The following is a 22,714-nucleotide window of genomic DNA, read 5'->3' as shown; positions in this document are numbered from 1 at the left end:
TAGTATACTCATTTTCACTATATTGATTCTTCCAATCCACGAGCATGGTATATTTCTCCATCTATTAGTGTCCTCTTTGATTTCTTTCACCAGTGTTTTATAGTTTTCTATATATAGGTCTTTAGTTTCTTTAGGTAGATATATTCCTAAGTATTTTATTCTTTCCGTTGCAATGGTGAATGGAATTGTTTCCTTAATTTCTCTTTCTGTTTTCTCATTATTAGTGTATAGGAATGCAAGGGATTTCTGTGTGTTGATTTTATATCCTGCAACTTTACTGTAGTCATTGATTAGTTCTAGTAATTTTCTGGTGAAGTCTTTAGGGTTTTCTATGTAGAGGATCATGTCATCTGCAAATAGTGAGAGTTTTACTTCTTCTTTTCCAATTTGGATTCCTTTTATTTCTTTTTCTGCTCTGATTGCTGTGCCCCAAACTTCCAAAACTATGTTGAATAGTAATGGTGAAAGTGGGCACCCTTGTCTTATTCCTGACTTTAGAGGAAATGCTTTCAATTTTTTACCATTGAGGATAATGTTTGCTGTGGGTTTGTCATATATAGCTTTGATTATGTTGAGGTATGTTCCTTCTATTCCTGCTTTCTGGAGAGTTTTTTTTTTATCATAAATGGATGTTGAATTTTGTCAAAGGCTTTCTCTGCATCTATTGAGATAATCATATGGTTTTTATTTTTCAATTTGTTAATGTGGTGTATTACATTGATTGATTTGCGGATATTGAAGAATCCTTGCATCCCTGGGATAAAGCCCACTTGGTCATGGTGTATGATCTTTTTAATGTGTTGCTGGATTCTGATTGTTAGAATTTTGTTGAGGATTTTTGCATCTATGTTCATCAGTGATATTGGCCTGTAGTTTTCTTTTTTTGTGGGATCTTTGTCAGGTTTTGGTATTAGGGTGATGGTGGCCTCATAGAATGAGTTTGGAAGTTTACCTTCCTCTGCAATTTTCTGGAAGAGTTTGAGCAGGATTGGTGTTAGCTCTTCTCTAAATTTTTGGTAGAATTCAGCTGTGAAGCCGTCTGAACCTGGGCTTTTGTTTGCTGGAAGATTTTTGATTACAGTTTCAATTTCCGTGCTTGTGATGGGTCTGTTAAGATTTTCTATTTCTTCCTGGTCGAGTTTTGGAAAGTTGTACTTTTCTAAGAATTTGTCCATTTCTTCCACGTTGTCCATTTTATTGGCATATAATTGTTGATAGTAGTCTCTTATGATCCTTTGTATTTCTGTGTTGTCTGTTGTGATGTCTCCATTTTCATTTCTAATTATATTGATTTGATTTTTCTCCCTTTGTTTCTTGATGAGTCTGGCTAATGGTTTGTCAATTTTATTTATCCTTTCAAAGAACCAGCTTTTGGCTTTATTGATTTTTGCTATGGTTTTTTTTTTTTTCTTTTGCATTTATTTCTGCCCTAATTTTTAAGATTTCTTTCCATCTACTAACCCTGGGGTTCTTCATTTCTTCCTTTTCTAACATTCAAATCATAGGGGTCCCAGAAGAAGAAGACAAAAAGAAAGACCATGAGAAAATACTTGAAGAGATAATAGTTGAAAACTTCCCTAAAATGGGGAAGGAAATAATCACCCAAGTCCAAGAAACCCAGAGAATCCCAAACAGGATAAACCCAAGACGAAACACCCCAAGACACATATTAATCGAATTAACAAAGATCAAACACAAAGAACAAATATTAAAAGCAGCAAGGGAAAAACAACAAATAACACACAAGGGAATTCCCATAAGGATAACAGCTGATCTTTCAATAGAAACTCTTCAAGCCAGGAGGGAATGGCAAGACATACTTTAAGTGATGAAAGAAAATAACCTACAGCCCAGATTATTGTACCCAGCAAGGATCTCATTCAAATATGAAGGAGAAATCAAAAGCTTTTCAGACAAGCAAAAGCTGAGAGAATTCAGCACCACCAAACCAGCTCTCCAACAAATACTAAAGAATATTCTCTAGACAGGAAACACAAAAACGGTGTATAAAATCGAACCCAAAACAATAAAGTAAATGGCAACGGGATCATACTTATCAGTAATTACCTTAAATGTAAATGGGTTGAATGCCCCAACCAAAAGACAAAGACTGGCTGAATGGATACAAAAACAAGACCCCTACATATGTTGTCTACAAGAGACCCACCTCAAAACAGGGGACACATACAGACTGAAAGTGAAGGGCTGGAAAAAGATTTTCCATGCAAATAGGGACCAAAAGAAATCAGGAGTAGCAATACTTATATCAGATAAAATAGACTTTAAAACAAAGGCTGTGAAAAGAGACAAAGATGGTCACTACATAATGATCAAAGGATCAATCCAAGAAGAAGATATAACAATTATAAATATATATGCACCCAACACGGGAGCACCGCAATATGTAAGACAAACGCTAACAAGTATGAAAGGAGAAGTTAACAATAACACAATAATAGTGGGAGACTTTAATACCCCAACTCACACCTATGGATAGATCAACTAAACAGAAAATTAACAAGGAAACACAAACTTTAAACGATACAATAGACCAGTTAGACCTAATTGATATCTATAGGACATTTCATCCCCAAACAATGAATTTCACCTTTTTCTCAAGCGCACATGGAACCTTCTCCAGGATAGATCACATCCTGGCCCATAAAGCTAGCCTTGGTAAATTCAAAAACATAGAAATCATTCCAAGCATCTTTTCTGACCACAATGCAGTAAGATTATATCTCAATTACAGGAGAAAAACTATTAAAAACTCCAACATATGGAGGCTGAACAACACGCTGCTGAATAACCAACAAATCACAGAAGAAATCAAAAAAGAAATCAAAATTTGCATAGAAACTAATGAAAATGAAAACACAACAACCCAAAACCTATGGGACACTTTAAAAGCAGTCCTAAGGGGAAAGTTCATAGCAATACAGGCATACCTCAAGAATCAAGATAAACGTCAAATAAACTTGTATTTTAAAGTCACCATGACACCCACCTACAGCACAATGTGTAAGACTGTATTTTTTATTTGTAGTTTGTTTATTGTGTATTTAATGGAAACATGTGAGCTTCTGGAATATAATTCTAAAGAATGGAAAATTGTTTCCAGTGCTAGGTGGGAGCATGAAGTATAGATGGAGTACAACTGCATTTGTGATATAGTTCTTCATTTTGCCAAAACTTACATTTAGTAAATACTTAATTACTTCCTGGTATGGCAGGAAATAGTGTTTTGCTAGTTGGCCTAAAAATGCAGCCAAGAAAAAGGACAGCTTCTGAAATTTGAATCTGTTGGCAGAAGACATACATCTCAGTGTTTCTTTAGTTTTAGGTTTATGGTGGGTGGATAGATTGAAATAGTTTGGCATTGTTAGACATAGTTGGTTACTACAGAAATAATGTAAAATATACTTACTATTTGTGCTGGTTTTCTTATATAGGTGGGCTTATAGTTAAGATACGTTGAGAAAAGGGATGGACAAAATGTCTGAATGACGTTGAATAAACTTTCAAATTGTACTCAAGCAGAATCTGTTTACTTGGGGATATTCAACTATTTATTTTGACCCTTGACATATATGAAATAAAACTGGTAAATGTCAGTTCTTTTCTTCATTTCTATGCATGAATAGTCACGTACAATTTAATGTTCTTAAGTATAGAAGAAATGTGAAATATGATATGAGCTTCTCTCGATTATTATAATTGTCCATATTTTCCTAGGAAATACTTTGTTTCTCCCTGAAGGATTCTTTTGCTTCAGATATGTTGAAAATTTGATATTTTTGAGAAAACTGTCATTTTTGTTTAGCGATTTCAGAAAATGAATGTTTAAAAAAAGCTTTTTCTTTAAAAAGCTTTTTTGTTGTTGTTGTTAAAGTGCTACTTTAACAGCATTTGAAGTGCTTCATCCTAAAATTAGATTTTCCTCCTTCTTTGATCATTTGTTTGTTTCTACTGATTTACTGAGAGCAGGACATAAAAACTAAAGAACAGCCAAGTGGTCTTAACAGATGGGAAGACATGTGTCCACATTCATGTATCTGGTTTCCTACTCTAGCATTTGTCATGAGGTTGGCTATAACCAATGGCCCAGAGATAAGAGAGTACTTAGTGGTACTTGGATGAATTAAACTCTTCATCTTGGCCTCATGAGGAAGATTATAAAAAACTACTACAGCATCATCTCTACTACTTCCACTAATAATAATGGGTGGTAGCAGTTTACTTGCTATGTTGTGTCTGACTGTTTGTGACCTCATGGATTGTAGCCTGCCACACTCCTCTGTCCATCAGTTTCCCTAGGCAAGAATGCTGGAGTGGTTTGCAATTTCTTTCTCCAGGGGATCTTCCCAGCCCAGGGACTGAACCTTCATTTCCAGCATTGTAGGTGGTCTCCTGCATTGCAGACAGATTCTTTACTGCTGAGCCACTCAAAATATACTCTCATCTGGCCCATTTGTTAATGCTTTTTCTGATTCAAGAACCCTGAAAATTCTGTTTTCTTTTTCTGTTTTAGAGATGAGGAAAACTGAAACTTAGAGAAGTTAATTAGTTTTCCAAAGTATATTCACCTGGAAAGTGGCAGATCTCAAATTCAAATAATCTCTGCATGACCCTATGCTTTTTGTATTTTATTATCAGCTCTAGGTATTTGTATTATCTCCAAAATGTGGTACTCTAACAGAAATGAATAACTTGTTGCAAGTTAATTCTCACTTGTTAACTTAACTTCAGCTGTTATAAAATCTTTTGTTGATATGAGACCTTTGCTCCTCAGTTATCACTGTCACTGTTCATGTAATGCAAATAGGATATTAAAAATTCTGAATTTATTACATCTAATTGCAAAAAACACAATTGTAATTATTTATAATAAGATATAGGGAGAAAAACAAATACCATATGTTAACACGTATGTATGAAATCTATCAGGCTTCCCTGTTGGCTCAGCTGGTAAATAATACACCTGCTATTCAGGAGATCCCAGTTTGATTCCTGGGATGGGAAGATCTCCAGGAGAAGGGATTGGCTACCCGCTCCAGTATTTTTGGGCTTCCCTGTTTTCTCAGATGATAAAGAATCCTCCTGCAATATGGGAGACCTGGATTTCATCCCTGAGTTGGGAGGATCTCCTGGAGGAAGGCATGGCAACCCACTCTGGTATGGCATGGCAACCCACTCCAGTATTCTTGCCTGGAGAATTGCCATGGACAGAAGAGCCTGCTGGGCTACAGTCCATGGGGTCACAAAGAGTCAGACATGACTGAGCGACTAAGCACATGGAATCATGAAAAATGGTAATGATTAACCTATTTGCAGGGCAGGAATAGAGACATAAATGTAGAGAATGGACTTGTTGATTGGGGCAGGGGTGGGTGATTGTGAAGGAGAGGAGGAGATGAATTGAGAGTAGCATGGACATATATACACTACCATGTGTAAACAGATAGCTAGTGGGAGGCTGCTGTATATCATAGGGAGCTCAGTTTGGTGCTCTGTGATGACTTAAAAGGGTGAGATGGGAGAGTAGGAGGGAGACTCAAAAGGGAGGAGATTTATGTATACATATAGCTGATTCACTTCGTTGTACAGCAGAAACTAACACAACATTGTAAAGCAGCTGCACTTGAGGAAAAAAAAGACATAGGAAGTCCGATAGTAAGAAATTACTGATTTTTACTAGTCACCTATTTGAAACAATGACAATTTATATATATTAGTATAATTGTCAACTTTGTAAATCAGTCTTTTTGAAATTTCAAGACTGGTGCATTCAAGGTAATAGAATCTGTGCTCTTCCTATCCATATAGATAAAGAATGCATGCAGTCACTCTCTTTTATGAAGTTTCATATGTACTGAAGCGTGTTTAGAGGCCTGGGCTCAAATTTCTATTTTGCTGCTTATTAATGGGGAAAACAGTGGAAACAGTGTCAGACTTTATTTTTTTGGGCTCCAAAATCACTGCATATGGTGAGTGCAGCCATGAAATTAAACGACGCTTACTCCTTGGAAGGAAAGTTATGACCAACCTAGATAGCATTTTCAAAAGCAGAGACATTACTTTGCCAACAAAGGTCCGTCTAGTCAAGGCTATGGTTTTTCCTGTGGTCATGTATGGATGTGGGAGTTGGACTGTGAAAAAGGCTGAGCGCCGAAGAATTGATGCTTTTGAACTGTGGTGTTGGAGAAGAATCTTGAGAGTCCCTTGGACTGCAAGGAGATCCAACCAGTCCATTCTGAAGGAGATCAGCCCTGGGATTTATTTAGAAGGAATGATGCTAAAGCTGAAATTCCAGTACTTTGGCCACCTCATGCGAAGATTTGACTCATTGGAAAAGACTCTGATTCTGGGAAGGACTGGGGGCAGGAGGAGAAGGGGACGACAGAGGATGAGATGGCTGGATGGTATCACTGACTTGATGGACGTGACTCTGAGTGAACTCCGGGAGTTGGTGATGGACAGGGAGGCCTGGAGTGCTGCGATTCATGGGGTCACAAAGAGTCAGACATGACTGAGTGACTGAACTGAACTGAATCCTCTATATACAGCACTGTAAGCATCAGATTTTAATACTAAAATGAACAGTAAAATACCAGCTTCAAGGTATTGCTGTGAGGATTAATTGAAATAAAGTAAAAATTAAATGAAATGAAGTAATACATAAGTGAAGATACTATTGCAATTCACTATCAAGTATTGGCATTCAGAAAATGAAGATCATGGCATCCGGTCCCACCACTTCATGGGAAATAGATGGGGAAACAGTGGAAACAGCGTCAGACTTTATTTTTCTGGGCTCCAAAATCACTACAGATGGTAACTGCAGTCATGAAATTAAAAGACACTCCTTGGAAGGAAAGTTATGACCAACCTAGATAGCATATTCGAAAGCAGAGACATTACTTTGCCAACAAAGGTTCGTCTAGTCAAGGCTATGGTTTTTCCTGTGGTCATGTATGGATGTGAGAGTTGGACTGTGAAGAAGGCTGAGAGCCAAAGAATTGATGCTTTTGAACTGTGGTGTTGGAGAAGACTCTTGAGAGTCCCTTGGACTGCAAGGAGATCCAACCAGTCCATTCTGAAGGAGATGAGCCCTGGGATTTCTTTGGAAGGAATGATGCTAAAGCTGAAACTCCAGTACTTTGGTCACCTCATGCGAAGAGTTGACTCATTGGAAAAGACTCTGATGCTGGGAGGGATTGCGGGCAGGAGGAGAAGGGGACGACAGAGGATGAGATGGCTGGATGGCATCACTGACTTGATGGACGTGAGTCTGGGTGAACTCTGGGAGTTGTTGATGGACAGGGAGGCCTGGTGTGCTGCAATTCATGGGGTCGCAAAGAGTCAGACACGACTGAGCGACTGATCTGATCTGATCTGATCTGATCAAATGTTAGTTATTATCATCAGCAGTATCCTATCTTTTGACTTTATCACTTGCTAAACTAGCAACAAGATTGAACAATTCATTGTAACCAGATGTCCTAATCTTTTTCTTAGGCAATATTCACATATAATCTACATCAGATTTCTGAGATTTAAAAGAAAAAATCCCTATCAAGCTACCAACAGCATTCTTCACAGAGCTAGAACAAATAATTTCACAATTTGTATGGAAATACAAAAAACCTCGAATAGCCAAAGCGATCTTGAGAAAGAAGAATGGAACTGGAGGAATCAACCTACCTGACTTCAGGCTCTACTACAAAGCCACAGTTATCAAGACAGTATGGTACTGGCACAAAGACAGAAATATAGATCAATGGAACAAAATAGAAAGCCCAGAGATTAATCCACGCACATATGGACACCTTATCTTTGACAAAGGAGGCAAGAATATACAATGGATTAAAGACAATCTCTTTAACAAGTGGTGCTGGGAAATCTGGTCAACCACTTGTAAAAGAATGAAACTAGAACACTTTCTAACACCATACACAAAAGCAAACTCAAAATGGATTAAAGATCTCAACGTAAGACCAGAAACTATAAAACTCCTAGGGGAGAACATAGGCAAAACACTCTCCGACATACATCACAGCAGGATCCTCTATGACCCACCTCCCAGAATATTGGAAATAAAAGCAAAAATAAACAAATGGGACCTAATTAAACTTAAAAGCTTCTGCACATCAAAGGAAACTATTAGCAAGGTGAAAAGACAGCCTTCAGAATGGGAGAAGATAATAGCAAATGAAGCAACTGACAAACAACTAATCTCGAGAATATACAAGCAACTCCTACAGCTCAACTCCAGAAAAATAAATGACCCAATCAAAAAATGGGCCAAAGAACTAAATAGACATTTCTCCAAAGAAGACATACAGATGGCTAACAAACACATGAAAAGATGCTCAACATCACTCATTATCAGAGAAATGCAAATCAAAACCACTATGAGGTACCATTTCACACCAGTCAGAATGGCTGCGATCCAAAAGTCTACAAGTAATAAATGCTGGAGAGGGTGTGGAGAAAAGGGACCCCTCTTACACTGTTGGTGGGAATGCAAACTAGTACAGCTACTATGGAGAACAGTGTGGAGATTCCTTAAAAAACTGGAAATAGAACTGCCTTATGACCCAGCAATCCCACTGCTGGGCATACACACTGAGGAAACCAGAAGGGAAAGAGACACGTGTACCCCAATGTTCATCGCAGCACTGTTTATAATAGTCAGGACATGGAAGCAACCTAGATATCCATCAGCAGATGAATGGATAAGAAAGCAGTGGTACATATACACAATGGAGTATTACTCAGCCATTAAAAAGAATACATTTGAAGCAGTTCTAATGAGGTGGATGAAACTGGAGCCTATTATACAGAGTGAAGTAAGCCAGAAAGAAAAACACCAATACAGTATACTAACGCATATATATGGAATTTAGAAAGATGGTAATAATAACCCTGTGTACGAGACAGCAAAAGAGACACTGATGTATAGAACAGTCTTATGGACTCTGTTGGAGAGGGAGAGGGTGGGAATATTTGGGAGAATGGCATTGAAACTTGTAAAATATCATGTATGAAACGAGTTGCCAGTCCAGGTTCGATGCACGATACTGGATGCTTGGGGCTGGTGCACTGGGACGACCCAGAGGGATGGAATGGGGAGGGAGGAGGGAGGAGGGTTCAGGATGGGGAACACATGTATACCTGTGGCGGATTCATTTTGATATTTGGCAAAACTAATACAATTATGTAAAGTTTAAAAATAAAATAAAATTAAAAAAAAGAAAAAATCATATAATGCTCATATAATGCTCATTTTTATAAATGGGAAAACCCAGGAAATCATTATAGAATGTGAGATCATCAAAGCAGTGTGCCTTGAAGATTCAACAAAAAATACCACAAAAACCGATCTATTCTTTCCTGCATAAATGCTTGTCCAAGCAAGCATGGGTACCTACCTCTGCATACACTGGTGTGCATGAGAACCATTAATAGTCTATACAAACACTTGCCTGTGAATATTATTATATAAGCACATTCATCTAGGTAGGACTGTAGGATAGATTTCAGTCTCATTTGAAGGTTGTATTGTAGTTACACTTCGAAGGCATAAGAAATTTCCTTTTAATTAAATTATTTTGGTATAATAGAATTAAGTTTTCATTATCCCCAAATGATTGAAATATATATGAACAGCAACACATGCACACACATACACACACACATACATATATACCAGTTCATCAAAAGTCTTTCACTCTCCTTAATTAATTATTGAACTCAGGTTTAAAATAATTGCTGTGTAATAAATGAGTGTTTTACCTTTGGTTTTCTCAGAAGAATAAGATTTAGTTCATTTATAGCATCTGTAATTTGTTTGGTCTCCACACATCCCAGAACACTGCATATATTTTTTACTTCTTCAATAACATTGTCCACATTTTGCTGTAGATGAAAAGATTGATATCTTTTAGTTTATTGAAATCAAGAGGACACTAAGTTATCTTTAAACTACCTCTCTACCTAGGAAGAGGAAATAATAAAAAATGGTTGTTCCCATGTGAAAGATTCTCAGGACTGGTTACCCTGTGATCTAAGTGTGATTTGCATTGAGTGAATGCTGAAAACTAGACTATCAGTCCTAGTTGATATATATCAACTTTAACATTGGAGAAGGAAATGGCAACCCACTCCAGTGTTCTTGCCTGGAGAATCCTAGGGACGGGGGAGCCTGGTGGGCTGTGATCTCTGGGGTTGCACAGAGTCGGACACGACTGAAGCTACTTAGCAGCAACATTATCTGATATAAAATGGGAGAGACAAGAGACAGAGACAGAGACAGAGACTGAAAGTCTCTGGTTCCTGAAAAATACTTTGAAAACCAGACAAGTTATAGCAGATCTGTGTAGAGTGCAGAATACATTTATTTTTGTAAGCACTGTATATGAGGGCAAAATTATTAAAAATCAGAGTTCAGAACAAACTTGGTACAATGAAGTTTGGTACTGGAGGTGTTATGTAATCATTTGATTATATTATATTTCAAGCTTATGATGTTTCAAAAATAAAATCACTGATGACAAGTACAGTCCACAGAAATGACCAACTATTCTTAAAATCAAAATTACTGTCTCTGCTTGATAGTTATACACAGACTTTGTGTCACAGTTCTAAGAGCTTTTCATTTTCTTTTTTTAATTTCTGAGCTTTCACATGTTCTTAAACTTAGCTTTCATTAAAAAAAAAAAAAGAAAGAAAACCTGCCATATTTTGACCTTATTATTTTTTGTTTTTTACTGGTAATTGTTTAGAAATCTCTCTTTTTTCCTTTAATTATTTGTGAATCATCTTTAACTCTATAATATTTTAATGTATTTTATCTATATCACTATATCACTATAAAGTTGGCTTTTCAAAACACATGAGCTCTATCAAGTCTAGAATCACAGTCATTCCAATGGAGAATTTTAGTGGAGTTTATTTCAAGAGAGATGGAAGAATTTTTTTTCACACAAAGATATGAATTCATAATACAAAAGATTTTAACTGTACTTATTCTAGATCATTTTCTTATCAAAGCATTATCAATATAAAGACAAAAAAGTGGGTATTATATTTAAGAATATAATTTTGTGTCTTTTATGGAAAAACAAAGCTTTTTAATATATCTCCAGTACCTTTTATAATGATTTTATAAACATTGAAAACTGTTGACAAAAACCTAGAAAGAATGGCTAATTAATACTATGAAAGACACAGTCAGGACTCCAAAATTATCAGCAGACTTGATTAATGAGCTAAAAGGAAAATAAAACTAAACAAACAAAAAATTGAACTTAATTGGGTTCACTTGGATCTTAAATCTTCACAGATTAAGAAAATATAACTACTCAGTTACAACATAGGAAGAAAAATTTATTACTAATGCATGTGGAAAAAGGTCAGTTGTTTTATTTATGTGTGAAATAAATGAGTCCACATTGTGATGTGGCTGCCAGAAGAGCTACTTTATTATTAAACTGGAAGACATGTACTCTCCAGAACCAGAAAGTTAGAGCTCAGCAAGTGTACATAATCTGAACTGAGGTTAGTGTTGAGTACCACATTTGACAGTGAACTTAACAAATCGAATTTTCCCCAAAGACAGCAACCCAACTATTATTATGATATGAATATACTCTTTCTTGTGAAAGAAGTAATAAATTCTATTTCCAGATCTGCAATAAGGTTATGTGTGATAAAATCCTGATTCTGTCCTATTCTACCTATGGACATTAACAAAATTATTTAACTTCCATGTATCTGAATTCCCTCATCTGTAGAATTGGAACAATAATAATTAATTATTATGACCCTGATGCTGGGAGGGACTGGGGGCAGGAGGAGAAGGGGATGACAGAGGATGAGATGGCTGGATGGCATCACCGACTCGATGGACATGAGTTTGGGTGAACTCCAGGAGTTGGTGATGGACAGGGAGGCCTGGTGTGCTGCGATTCATGGGGTCGCAGAGTCGGACAAGACTGAGCAACTGAACTGAACTGATTATTAAATAATAATTAATTATTATTATTTGGAGAAGGAAATGGCACCCCACTCCAGTATTCTTGCCTGGAGAATCCCATGGACAAAGGAGCCTGGTGGGCTACAGTCCATGGGGTTGCAAAGAGTCGGACACGACTGAGCAACTAACACACAACACACAATTATTATTAAGGTTAAATAAAGTAAAATAGGAAAAGTCCCTGGCAAAGAATGTGGGCTAAATTTTAGTTTATTCATTTCAAATTAGTTCATTTTTATCCATTCACACAGATGTTTTGGTTTATAAGAGAAATCAGACACTGTTCATGCCCAGGTAACTAATAATATGAAAATTAAGAAATATTAAAAATATGATACAGATGTATATCAGGTTCTGAGTGAATGAATTTGTTTTTCATTCATACATTCTTGGTAGATATGAGATACATGTGAATTTGTTGAAATCCATGAAATATTACTAGTTAAAATGCAAATGTTGGGTTGCTGGGTCACTCAATAGCTAATTTTATTCCATCTGTTATTGTAGTCTTGTAGTGCCTCTTGTCTGATCTATTGATCTCATTTGATCTGCATAAAAATTCAGAAAGATAAATATTTCATTTTTGAGTGACTAAAATTGTTAGACTATGTTAAGTGAAATGTTGCCATTGTAGAATTAACTTGGTGACTAATTGGATTGAGTGCAACAGGGATATTGGATTGAAGATGTTTTCAAAATTTCATACTTGGAAAACCAAAAGACAGAGTGCCATGAGTTATGGCAAAATATGAAGTTTTGGTGGAATTGTGATATGTTTTTATTTCTGATACACAGAGCTTGAGTTGCCAATGGAAAAACCAAGTAGACTCAGCCTCTGGATACTGGGAAATGCAGCAGAGTTCTAGCTCTTGCAGCTGTTGGACTGAGCAAACATGGACACCTTACACACACACACACACATTGTACACTCATATAAACATTAGCTGAACCATAAGAAAAAAATGTAAATCCAAAATTTAGCCCAAAACAAAGATAGGATAAATCTGTGGATGGCAGAAATTTAATGAAGGAATTTAAACGATGAGCATTAGCTTCAACATGGATATGTCAGTAGCCTGGGGAAAATGTCAGTGGAGTTAGATACTGGTGTTTACTGCTTAGAATGGGACAAGTGCTGAAATTTTAGACCTAAAGCTATTAGTTGCGGTAGGAGAAGGGGCAGACCTGGGGCTGAGATCCCTGACACTGGTTTGTCACCTGCAAAAGATGCGGAAAAAAAAAAAAAAAAAAAAAAAAAAAAGAGTGTCTACTGACCAGGAGAACATTTGAGGAATTCTCTGTCAAGCTGGGCATTGAGTAAGGAAAATGATTATCTGAGGAACTGTTATGTGTAGCTATGGAGTATTAATTTGCACTACCCTTAGCAGGAATTTTTATGCCAAAAATAATGCCAGTGCTGTTACTATTTTGGACTCAGGCAGAAGCAAATGCAAAACTTTTCTGACCCCAAACCACAAGGGCTTTGGGTGATCCATCATGAGATATTCTACAGACACAAAACAAAAGAATTTGTCCCTGATTTCAAGAGATATCAAAGCTTAGATCTGAGTGTTATTTTCATAGAGATGATACCTGACAAAGAAATTGTATTTGATTGTCCAGAAGGAAAATACAAATAGAGGAAATAAAAATGGAAACCTGGGTATATAACATTTCAGAACATTTAATATTTAGATGATGAAGGAGGAAGTATGGGTCACAGTTGGAGAACACAAAGTTTGAGACATAAGCCATAAGACTACAGTTTAATGGGCATAAAGGAAATACAATAGATGGTACTAGGAAGTTTCAGTTTGGAAAAAAGAAAAGGAAATACAATCACTTTCAAGTATGTGATGACCTTTCAAGTAAAAAGGGGATTAGATTTACTGTAAGTTCTGGAATGATAAATTAGAACAAACGATTGCACATTTAGGGAATTTCATTTTGGCTCAGTGTGAGATATTTTGGCTTGATATTTTGGAAAAATTATTTTTTCCCAAAATTGAGTAGGCTACCTTGTGAGTAGAGACCCACGTTACAGGTGTGCAGCCAATCGGGATGTTTAGAGGCAAATTTTGCATTAAATAGGAGTTTGAAGTAGACTACTTTAAATTCTTTCTAACTCTATGGATTAGTGAAAACTAACAATACTGCTGTGATGTTATTTTATGTGCTATATTCTAACCTTAGATATAATTGATGTATCATAGACTCTGAAGGAGCACCAGTCTAATACTTTAGAGATTAAGCATATTTGTAATGTATTTTGAACACTGGAGAAGATTGCTGACAAACTTTCCTTCTCATCTTTTTTGAAAACAAAACCAAACTAAGAGCATAAGGTTCATGTCCCCCACCCCATCCCCTTAATTTAGCTATGAGGGAGACCAAAGTAATAATGTGTTTAAATAGCTTGCTATTTTCCAGGATTTTTAAAATAAATCTTAATTTCTATTTCTGTTTACATACTAAAAATTATCAAATTCAATTAATTATCAAATCAGGAGACAAATTGAGAATTTAGAATTATTTTTATTCCAGGTTCAGCGGTTAGTGCTATTATAAATTGGTCCTTAAAGATTAAAAATTGTCTTTGGAGTTTCATTTCAGCTTAAAATGTAGAACTTTGGACCCATTGTAAAAATAGAAAAAGGCAGATAATATACAAAGATCATAATTTTTCCTGACTGCATTAGAGATTTGAGGTCAAAAGGGGACCAAGTAGACCAAATTCCAAAGAGTGGCAGGCCCTGCCAAGGGGAGATGGAGCACAAAATGTCTTTGGCCTTTGGCAGAGCACAGGAGAACGAGATGATCACTGTATAAGAGGGTAAGAATAAATCAGCCAAAATTTCAGCAGATTCTTAAAGGCTAGATGTGAGCAAGCATGTCAGTTTGAAATATCTGGGAGTTCAAGACACAAGGAGAGTTAACAGTCATTTGTAAGCTCGTCTTGGACACCTACGAGTTGTTCAGGGGAAATAATGAAGACGGTGCAGGAAACTGAAGGTCCATTCACTGGCCTTCTAGGGGAAACCCTATTTCTGTAGATCTTCCTCTTATAAAAAGGAAAAGCTCTAAGCTACTGGTTTATGATACTAGAAAAATGATAATACGAGAGGAGACAGATATCCTCTGTGATCCTGAGCCCGGGCAAAAATCTCTTGCTTTGGAGGAAGGGAGAAAAAGCAAACAACCTGCCTTGCAGGGATAGGTGGGGCACAGGTTAAGATCTTTGCTGGTGAGAGAATGGTTGAAGCAAAAACCTGTTGTTCCTGGGGAGGAGACTGGGGACCCTGTCTGGAGCCCAGGATCCCACATGGATACCAATCTGAAGTCAGGAACCACTAGGAGGAAGGACAGAAAACTGTCTCCTGTACAAGACTGAGTGCAGATATAAGGTACAGTTTGGCTGCCAGAAAGTTCCAATTTTAAGGCAGAAATGCTCAGACAGTTCCAATCCTGAGATTCAAAAACACAGCCTAGGGCTGTTGTTGATCGTTACCTCAAAATTCCCTTTACTCTAATACAAAAATGAGTGTATTTTGAATAATAAACAATAGCAGAGTACACTAGTATAGAGACAATAGTATTGAGAGAGATCGTCTCTGTGACCTGGCAAATGGGCTGTTGAAAGCTGAGGAACAGAGAAAAAGACTCAAGTACTGCAGGTGCTCTATGTAAGTATAGGTGATGGTAACTAACCATTAGGGGAATTTGAAGCCTGAAGTGCCCTGACTATAATGATAGAAAACACACACACACACACACACACACACACACAGCTCAAATCTTAACTAGATTTACTAACTCTATGTACAAATAACATAACAGAAGAGCATTCCCCATATCCAGGTATGAATACAATAAACCTCAGTCTCTAGTATTATTCTACACGGGATGTTTAGGACTCAATGCAAAATTAGGATCTATACCAAAAAAATAAGATAAAACAATCCATTGTCAGTAGATGAAACAACTAACAAAACCAAACTAATAAATGACCCAGATATTAGAACAATCAGACAAGGACTTTTAAGTAACTATGATTAGCATGGGACAAGACATAGTGGAAAATGTAGACGACAGGCATGAACAGATGGGGATTTCATCAGACAGATGAAAACGATGTACAAGAGGCAAGTGGAAATCATAGAAATATAAGAATATACTTGATACTAGAGATGAAGAATTCTTTCAGTTGACTGAACATCAATCTGAGCATCAGATTGAACACAGTGAAGTAAAGTATCAGTGAAATTGAAGATAGATCAAGAGAAACCATCCTACCGAAACACAAAAAGGAAAATGAGTGGGAAGAAAAGCCAGTACACACCATCCAAACCTGTCAGAGGCATTTATGCATTTGGAGATCTGGAAAGATAAAAATGGGGGAGAGATATATTTAAAGAGATGATGGCCAACATATCAAAATTCATAGGATGCCACTAAAAGTTAGAGGGAAATTTATGACTTTAAACTTTGAATGATTCTATGTTATTGAATTAGAAGAAATTGAATTTATAATAAATCCTTCCCATAAGGAAAATTCTATAAACAGATGGCTTCATTGGTAAATTTTATCAAACATCTAACAAAGAAAGAAAACCAAATCTACACAAATTATTTCAAAATGCAGAGTCAGCCAGAGGGAACATTTCTTAACTTATTTTATAAAGCTAGCATTATTTCAGTGTTAAAATCAAGCCACAGTATTACAAGTAAAGTATAGACTGATGTCTCTCATAAACACAGATGCAGATAGGCTTAACAAAATATTTGCTAATTGAAGCCAGAAATATGTAGAAAGAATTCTAAGTCATTACAGTTCTATTCAGTCACTCAGTCCTGTCTGGGGTTTTTGTGACCCCATGGAATGCAGCATTCCAGGCTTTCCTGTCCATCTCCAACTCCTGCAGCTTGCTCAAAGCAATCCATCCAGTCGGTGATGCCATCCAACCATCTCATCCTCTGTCATCCCCTTCTCCTCCTGCCTTCAATCTTTCCCAGAATCAGGATCTTTTCCAGTGATTCAGTTCTTCGCATCACGTGGCCAAATATTGGAGCTTCATCTTCAGCATCAGTCCGTCCAATGATATTCAGGACATTTCCTTTAAGATTGATTGGTTTGATAACCTTTCCATCCAAGAGATTCTCAAGAGTCTTCTCCGACACTACAGTTCAGAAGCATCAATTCTTCAGCACTAAGCTTTCTTTGTAGTCCAACTCTCACATCCATACATGACAACTGGAAAAACCACAGCTTTAAATAGACGGACCATTTTTGGCAAAGTAATGTCTCTGCTTTTTAATATGCTGTCTAGGTTGGTCATAGCTTTTCTTCCAAGGAGCAAGCATCTTTTAATTTCATGGCTGCAGTCACCATCTTCAGTGATTTTTGAGCCCAAGAAAATAAAGTCTGTCACTATTTCCACTGTTTCCACGTCTGTTTGCCTTAAAGTGATGAGACTGGATGTGATGATCTTAGTTTTTCGAATGTTGAGTTTTAAGCCAGCTTTTTCACTCTCCTCTTTCACTTTCATCAAGAGGCTCTTTAGTTCCTCTTCACTTTCTGCCTTTAGGCTGGTGTCATCTGCATATCTGAGGTTATTGATATTTCTCCCAGCAATCTTGATTCCAGCTTATGCATCATCTAGCCCAGCATTTCTCATGACGTACTCTGCATATAAGTTAAATAAGCAGGGTATCAATATACAGCCTTGACGAGCTCCTTTCCCAATTTGGAACAAGTCTATTGTACTATCCGGTTCTAACAGTTTCTTTTTGGCCTGCCTACAGATTTTTCAGAAGGAAGGTAAGGTGGTCTGGTATTCCCATCTCTATAAGAATTTTTCAGTTTGTTGTGATCCATATAGTCAAAGGCTTAGGCATAGTCAATAAAATATAAGTAGGTGTTTCTCTGGAATTCTCTTGCTTTTCAATGACCAATAGATGTTGGCAATTTGGTCTCTGGTTCCTCTGCCTTTTCTAAATCCAGCTTGAACATCAGGAATTCTTGGTTCACATACTGTTGAAGCCTAGCATGGAGAATTTTGAGCATTACTTTGCTAGCGTGTGAGATGAGTGCAATTGTGCAGTAGTTTGAACATTTTTGACATTGCCTTTCTTTGGGATTGGAATGAAAACTGATTTTTTCCAGTCCTGTGGCCACTGCTGAGTTTTCCAAATTTGCTGGCATATTGAATGCAGCACTTTCACAGCATCATCTTCCAGGATTTGAAATAGCTCAATTGGAATTCCATCACCTCCACTAGCTTTGTTCATTGTGATGCTTCCTAAGGCCCACTTGACTTTGCATTCCAGGATATCTGGCTGTAGGTGAGTGATCACACCATTGTGGTTATCTGGGTCGTGAAGATCTTTTTTGTATAGTTCTTCTGTGTATTCTTGCCACCTCATCTTAATGTCTTCTGCTTCTTTTAGGTCCATACGATTTCTGTCCTTTGTTGTGCCCATAATTGCATGAAATGTTCCCTTAGTATTTCTAATTTTCTTGAAGAGCTGTCTAGTCTTTCCCATTTTATTGTTTTCCTCTATTTCTTGGCATTGATCACCGAGGAAGGCTTTCTTTTCTCTCCTTGCTATTCTTTGGAACTCTGCATTCAAATGGGTATATCTTTCCTTTTCTCCTTTGCCTTTACCTTCTCTTCTTTTAACAGCTATTTGCAAGGCCTCTTCAGACAACCATTTTTCCTTTTTTGCATTTCTTTTTCTTGGGGATATTCTTGATCACTGCCTCTTGAACAATGTCACAAAACTCTGTCCATAGTTCTTCAGGTATCCTGTCTATTAGATCTAATCCCTTGAATCTATTTGTCACATTCACTGTATAATAGTAAGGGATTTTATTTAGGTCATACCTGGAATGGTCTAGTGGTTTTCCCTACTTTCCTCAATTTAGGTCTGAATTTTGCAGTAAGGAGTTCATGATCTGAGCAACAGTCTTGTGGCTCCTGGTCTTGTTTTGGCTGACTCTATAGAGCTTCTCCATCTTTGGCTGCAAAGGATATATCAATCTGATTTTGGTATTGACTCTCTGGTGATGTCAATGTGTAGAGTCTTCTCTTGTGTTGTTGGAAGAGGGTTTTTGCTATGACCGTTGTGTTCTTTTGGCAAAATTCTGTTAGACTTTGCCCTGCTTCATTTTGTAATCCAAGGCCAAACTTATCTTTACTCCAGGTATCTCTTAATTCCTACTTTGGCTTTCCAGTCCCCTATGATGAAGTACACATCTTTTTTTGGTGTTAGTTCTAGAAGATCTTGTAGGTCGTCATAGAACCATTCAACTTCAGCTTCTTTGAAGTTGAGGCATAGACCCGAATTACTGTGATATTGAATGGTTTGCCTTGGAATGGAATAGAAATCATTCTGTCATTTTTGAGATTGTATTTTGGACTCTTTTGTTGACTATGATGGCGACTCCATTTCTTCTAAGGGATTCTTGCTCACAGTATTAGATATAATTGTAATCTGAGTTAAATTCACCCATTCCAGTCCATTTTAGTTCACTGATTCCTAAAATGTTGATGTTTACGCTCGCCATCTCCTGTTTGACCACTTCCAATTTACTTTGATTCATGGACCTAACATTCCAGGTTCCTGTGCAATATTGTTCTTTACAGCATCAGACTTGACTTCCATCACCAGTCAGCAGGTGGATTCTCTACTATTAGTTCCACCTGAGAAGCCCCTCACTGTATCTATAGTAGTGCAAAGATTTTTCAAAAATTGAAAAGAATAAATGAGAAAATCATACACCCATATGTATAGGTGCAGTGAAGGGCTTCCCAGGTGGCACTAGTGGTAAATAATTGGCCTGCCAATTTCGGAGACATGAGTCTGATTCCTGGGTTAGGAAGACCCCCCTGTAGGAGGAAAAGGCAAACCACTCTAGTATTCTTGCCTGGAGAATCCATGGACATGGGAGCCTGGCACACTACATCCCTGGGGCTGCAAAGAATTGGATTGACTGAGTGACTGAGCACACATACACACATAGATACAGTGAAGCCTGAAGATGGCATTGAATTGCTGCAATCTCATGATAAAACCTGAAGGATGAGGAGCTGAGTCTTCTGGATGAGCCAAGACAGTGGTTTCTCAAAATGGAAACTACTCCTAGTGAGGACACTATGAAGACTTTTGAAATCACAACCAAGGATTTAGAATATTAAATAAACTTAGTTGATAAGGCAGTGGAAGTGTTTGAGACGATTGACTTCCAATTTTGAAAGAAGTTCTACTATCAGTAAGGACTATCAAATAGCATTGCATGCCCCAGAGAAATCATTCATGAAAGGAAGAGTCGACCAATGTGGCCAACTTCATCATTTTCTTAAGAAATTGCTGCGGCACACCAACCTTCAACAGACATCAACATCAAGGAGTACCCTCTATCAGCAAAAAAGATTACAATTCACTGAAGGCTCCAGTGTTTGGGTTGATATTTCTAAAAAAGGGAAGTGAAAAGCAAAGGAGAAAAGGAAAGATATACCCATTTGAATGCAGAGTTCCAAAGAATAACAAGCAGAGAGAAGAAAGCCTTCCTGAATGATCAATGCAAAGAAATAGAGGAAAACAATAAAATGGGAAAGACTAGAGATCTCTTCAAAATAATTAGAGATACCAAGGGAACATTTCATACAAAGATGGGCTCGATAAAGGACAGAAATGGTAGGGACCTAACAGAAGCAGAAGATATTAAGATGAGGTAGCAAGGATACACAGAAGAACTGTACAAAAAAGATCTTCACGACCCAGATAATCATGATGGTGTGATCACTCATCTAGAACCAGACATCCTGGAATGTGAAGTCAAGTGGGCCTTAGGAAGCATCACTACAAACAAAGTTAATGGAGGTAATGGAATTCCAATTGAGCTATTTCAAATCCTGGAAGATGATGCTGTGAAAATGCTGCACTCAATATGCCAGCAAATTTGGAAAAGTCAGCAGTGGCCACAGGACTGGAAAGGTCAGTTTTAATCCCAATCCCAAAGGAAGGTAATGCCAAAGAATGGTCAAACTACTACACAATTGCACTCATCTCACATGCTAGTAAAGTAATGCTCAAAATTCTCCAAGCCAGGCTTCAGCAATCTGTGAACCATGAACTTCCAGATGTTCAAGCTGGTTTTAGAAAAGGCAGAGGAACCAGAGATCAAATTGCCAACATCCGCTGGATCATCCAAAAATGCAAGAGAATTCCAGAAAACATCTATTTCTGCTTTATTGACTATGCCAAAGCCTTTGTGTGGATCACAATAAACTGTGGAAAATTCTGAAAGAGATGGAAATACCAGACCACCTGACCTGCCTCTTGAGAAACCTATATGCAGGTCAGGAAGCAACAGTTAGAACTGGACATGGAACAACAGACTGGTTCCAAATAGGAAAAGTAGTACGTCAAGGCTGTATATTGTCACCCTGATTATTAAACTTATATGCAGAGCACACCATGAGAAATGCTGGGCTGGATGAAGCACAAGCTGGAATCAATTTTGCTGGGAGAAATATCAATAACCTCAGATATGCAGATGACACTACCCTTATGGCAGAAAGTGAAGAAAAACTAAGGAACCACTTGATGAAAGTGAAAGAGGAGAGTGAAAAAGTTGGCTTAAAGCTCAACAGTCTTAAAACTAAGATCATGGCATCTGGTCCCATTACTTCATGACAAATGGGGAAACAGTGGCTGACTTTATTTTTTTGGGCTCCAAAATCACTGCAGATAGTGACTGCAGCCATGAAATTAAAATACTCTTACTCCATGGAAGGAAAGTTATGGCTGACATACACAGATAATTGAAAAGCAGAGACCTTGGCAACAAAGGTCCGTCTAGTCAAGGCTATGGTTTTTCCAGTGGTAATGTATATATGTGAGAGTTGGACTATAAACAAAGCTGAGCACAGAAGAATTGATGCTTTTGAACTGTGGTGTTGGAGAAGACTCTTGAGAGTCCCTTGAACTGCAAGGAGATCCAACCAGTCCATCCTAAAGGAGATCAGTCCTGTGTGTTCATTGGAAGGACTGATGTTGAAGCTGAAACTCCAGTACTTTGGCTACCTGATGGGAAGAACTGACTCATTTGAAAATACCCTGATGCTGGGAAAGATTGAGGGCACGAGGAGAAGGGGATGACAGAGGATGAGATGGTTGGATGGCATCACTGACTCAATGGACATGGGTCTGAGTGGACTCTAGGAATTGGTGATGGACAGCGAGACCTGGAGTGCTGTGGTTCATGGGGTCGCAAAGAATCAGACATGACTGAGTGACTGAACTGAACCAAAGCAAGAAATTATTTTTAATTAAGGGACAGAGATTGTATGTTTTAAGACATAATGTAATTACACACTTACTACAGTGAAAACAGGAGAAGGCAATGGCACCCCACTCCAGTACTCTTGCCTGGAAAATCCCATGGACAGAGGAGCCTGGTAGGCTGCAGTCCATGGGGTCACTAAGAGTCGGACATGACTGAGCAACTTCACTTTGACTTTTCACTTTCATGCATCGGAGGAGGAAATGGCAACCCACTCCAGTGTTCTTACCTGGAGAATCCCATGGACAGAGCAGCCTGGTGGGCTGCCGTCTATGGGGTCGCACAGAGTCGGACATGACTGAAACGACTTAGCAGCAGCAACAATG

General features: G+C 37.7%; 1 protein-coding gene across 2 annotated transcripts in view; it reads right to left on the bottom strand.

Annotated features, from left to right (window-relative positions):
- Positions 1-22,714, bottom strand: part of PIK3C2G (phosphatidylinositol-4-phosphate 3-kinase catalytic subunit type 2 gamma) — a 460,044-nt gene that overhangs the window by 364,580 nt on the left and 72,750 nt on the right. For both annotated transcript variants that reach the window (XM_055571258.1, XM_055571268.1), the window contains exon 8: positions 9,799-9,921. In XM_055571258.1, the coding sequence (XP_055427233.1) occupies positions 9,799-9,921 (123 nt within the window). The remainder of the gene's footprint in view (positions 1-9,798; positions 9,922-22,714) is intronic.

This window comes from Bubalus kerabau, chromosome 1 (assembly GCF_029407905.1).
Source record: "Bubalus kerabau isolate K-KA32 ecotype Philippines breed swamp buffalo chromosome 1, PCC_UOA_SB_1v2, whole genome shotgun sequence".
NCBI classification, from domain to species: Eukaryota; Metazoa; Chordata; class Mammalia; order Artiodactyla; family Bovidae; genus Bubalus; species Bubalus kerabau.
This window is presented reverse-complemented; position numbering and strand designations above follow the sequence as displayed.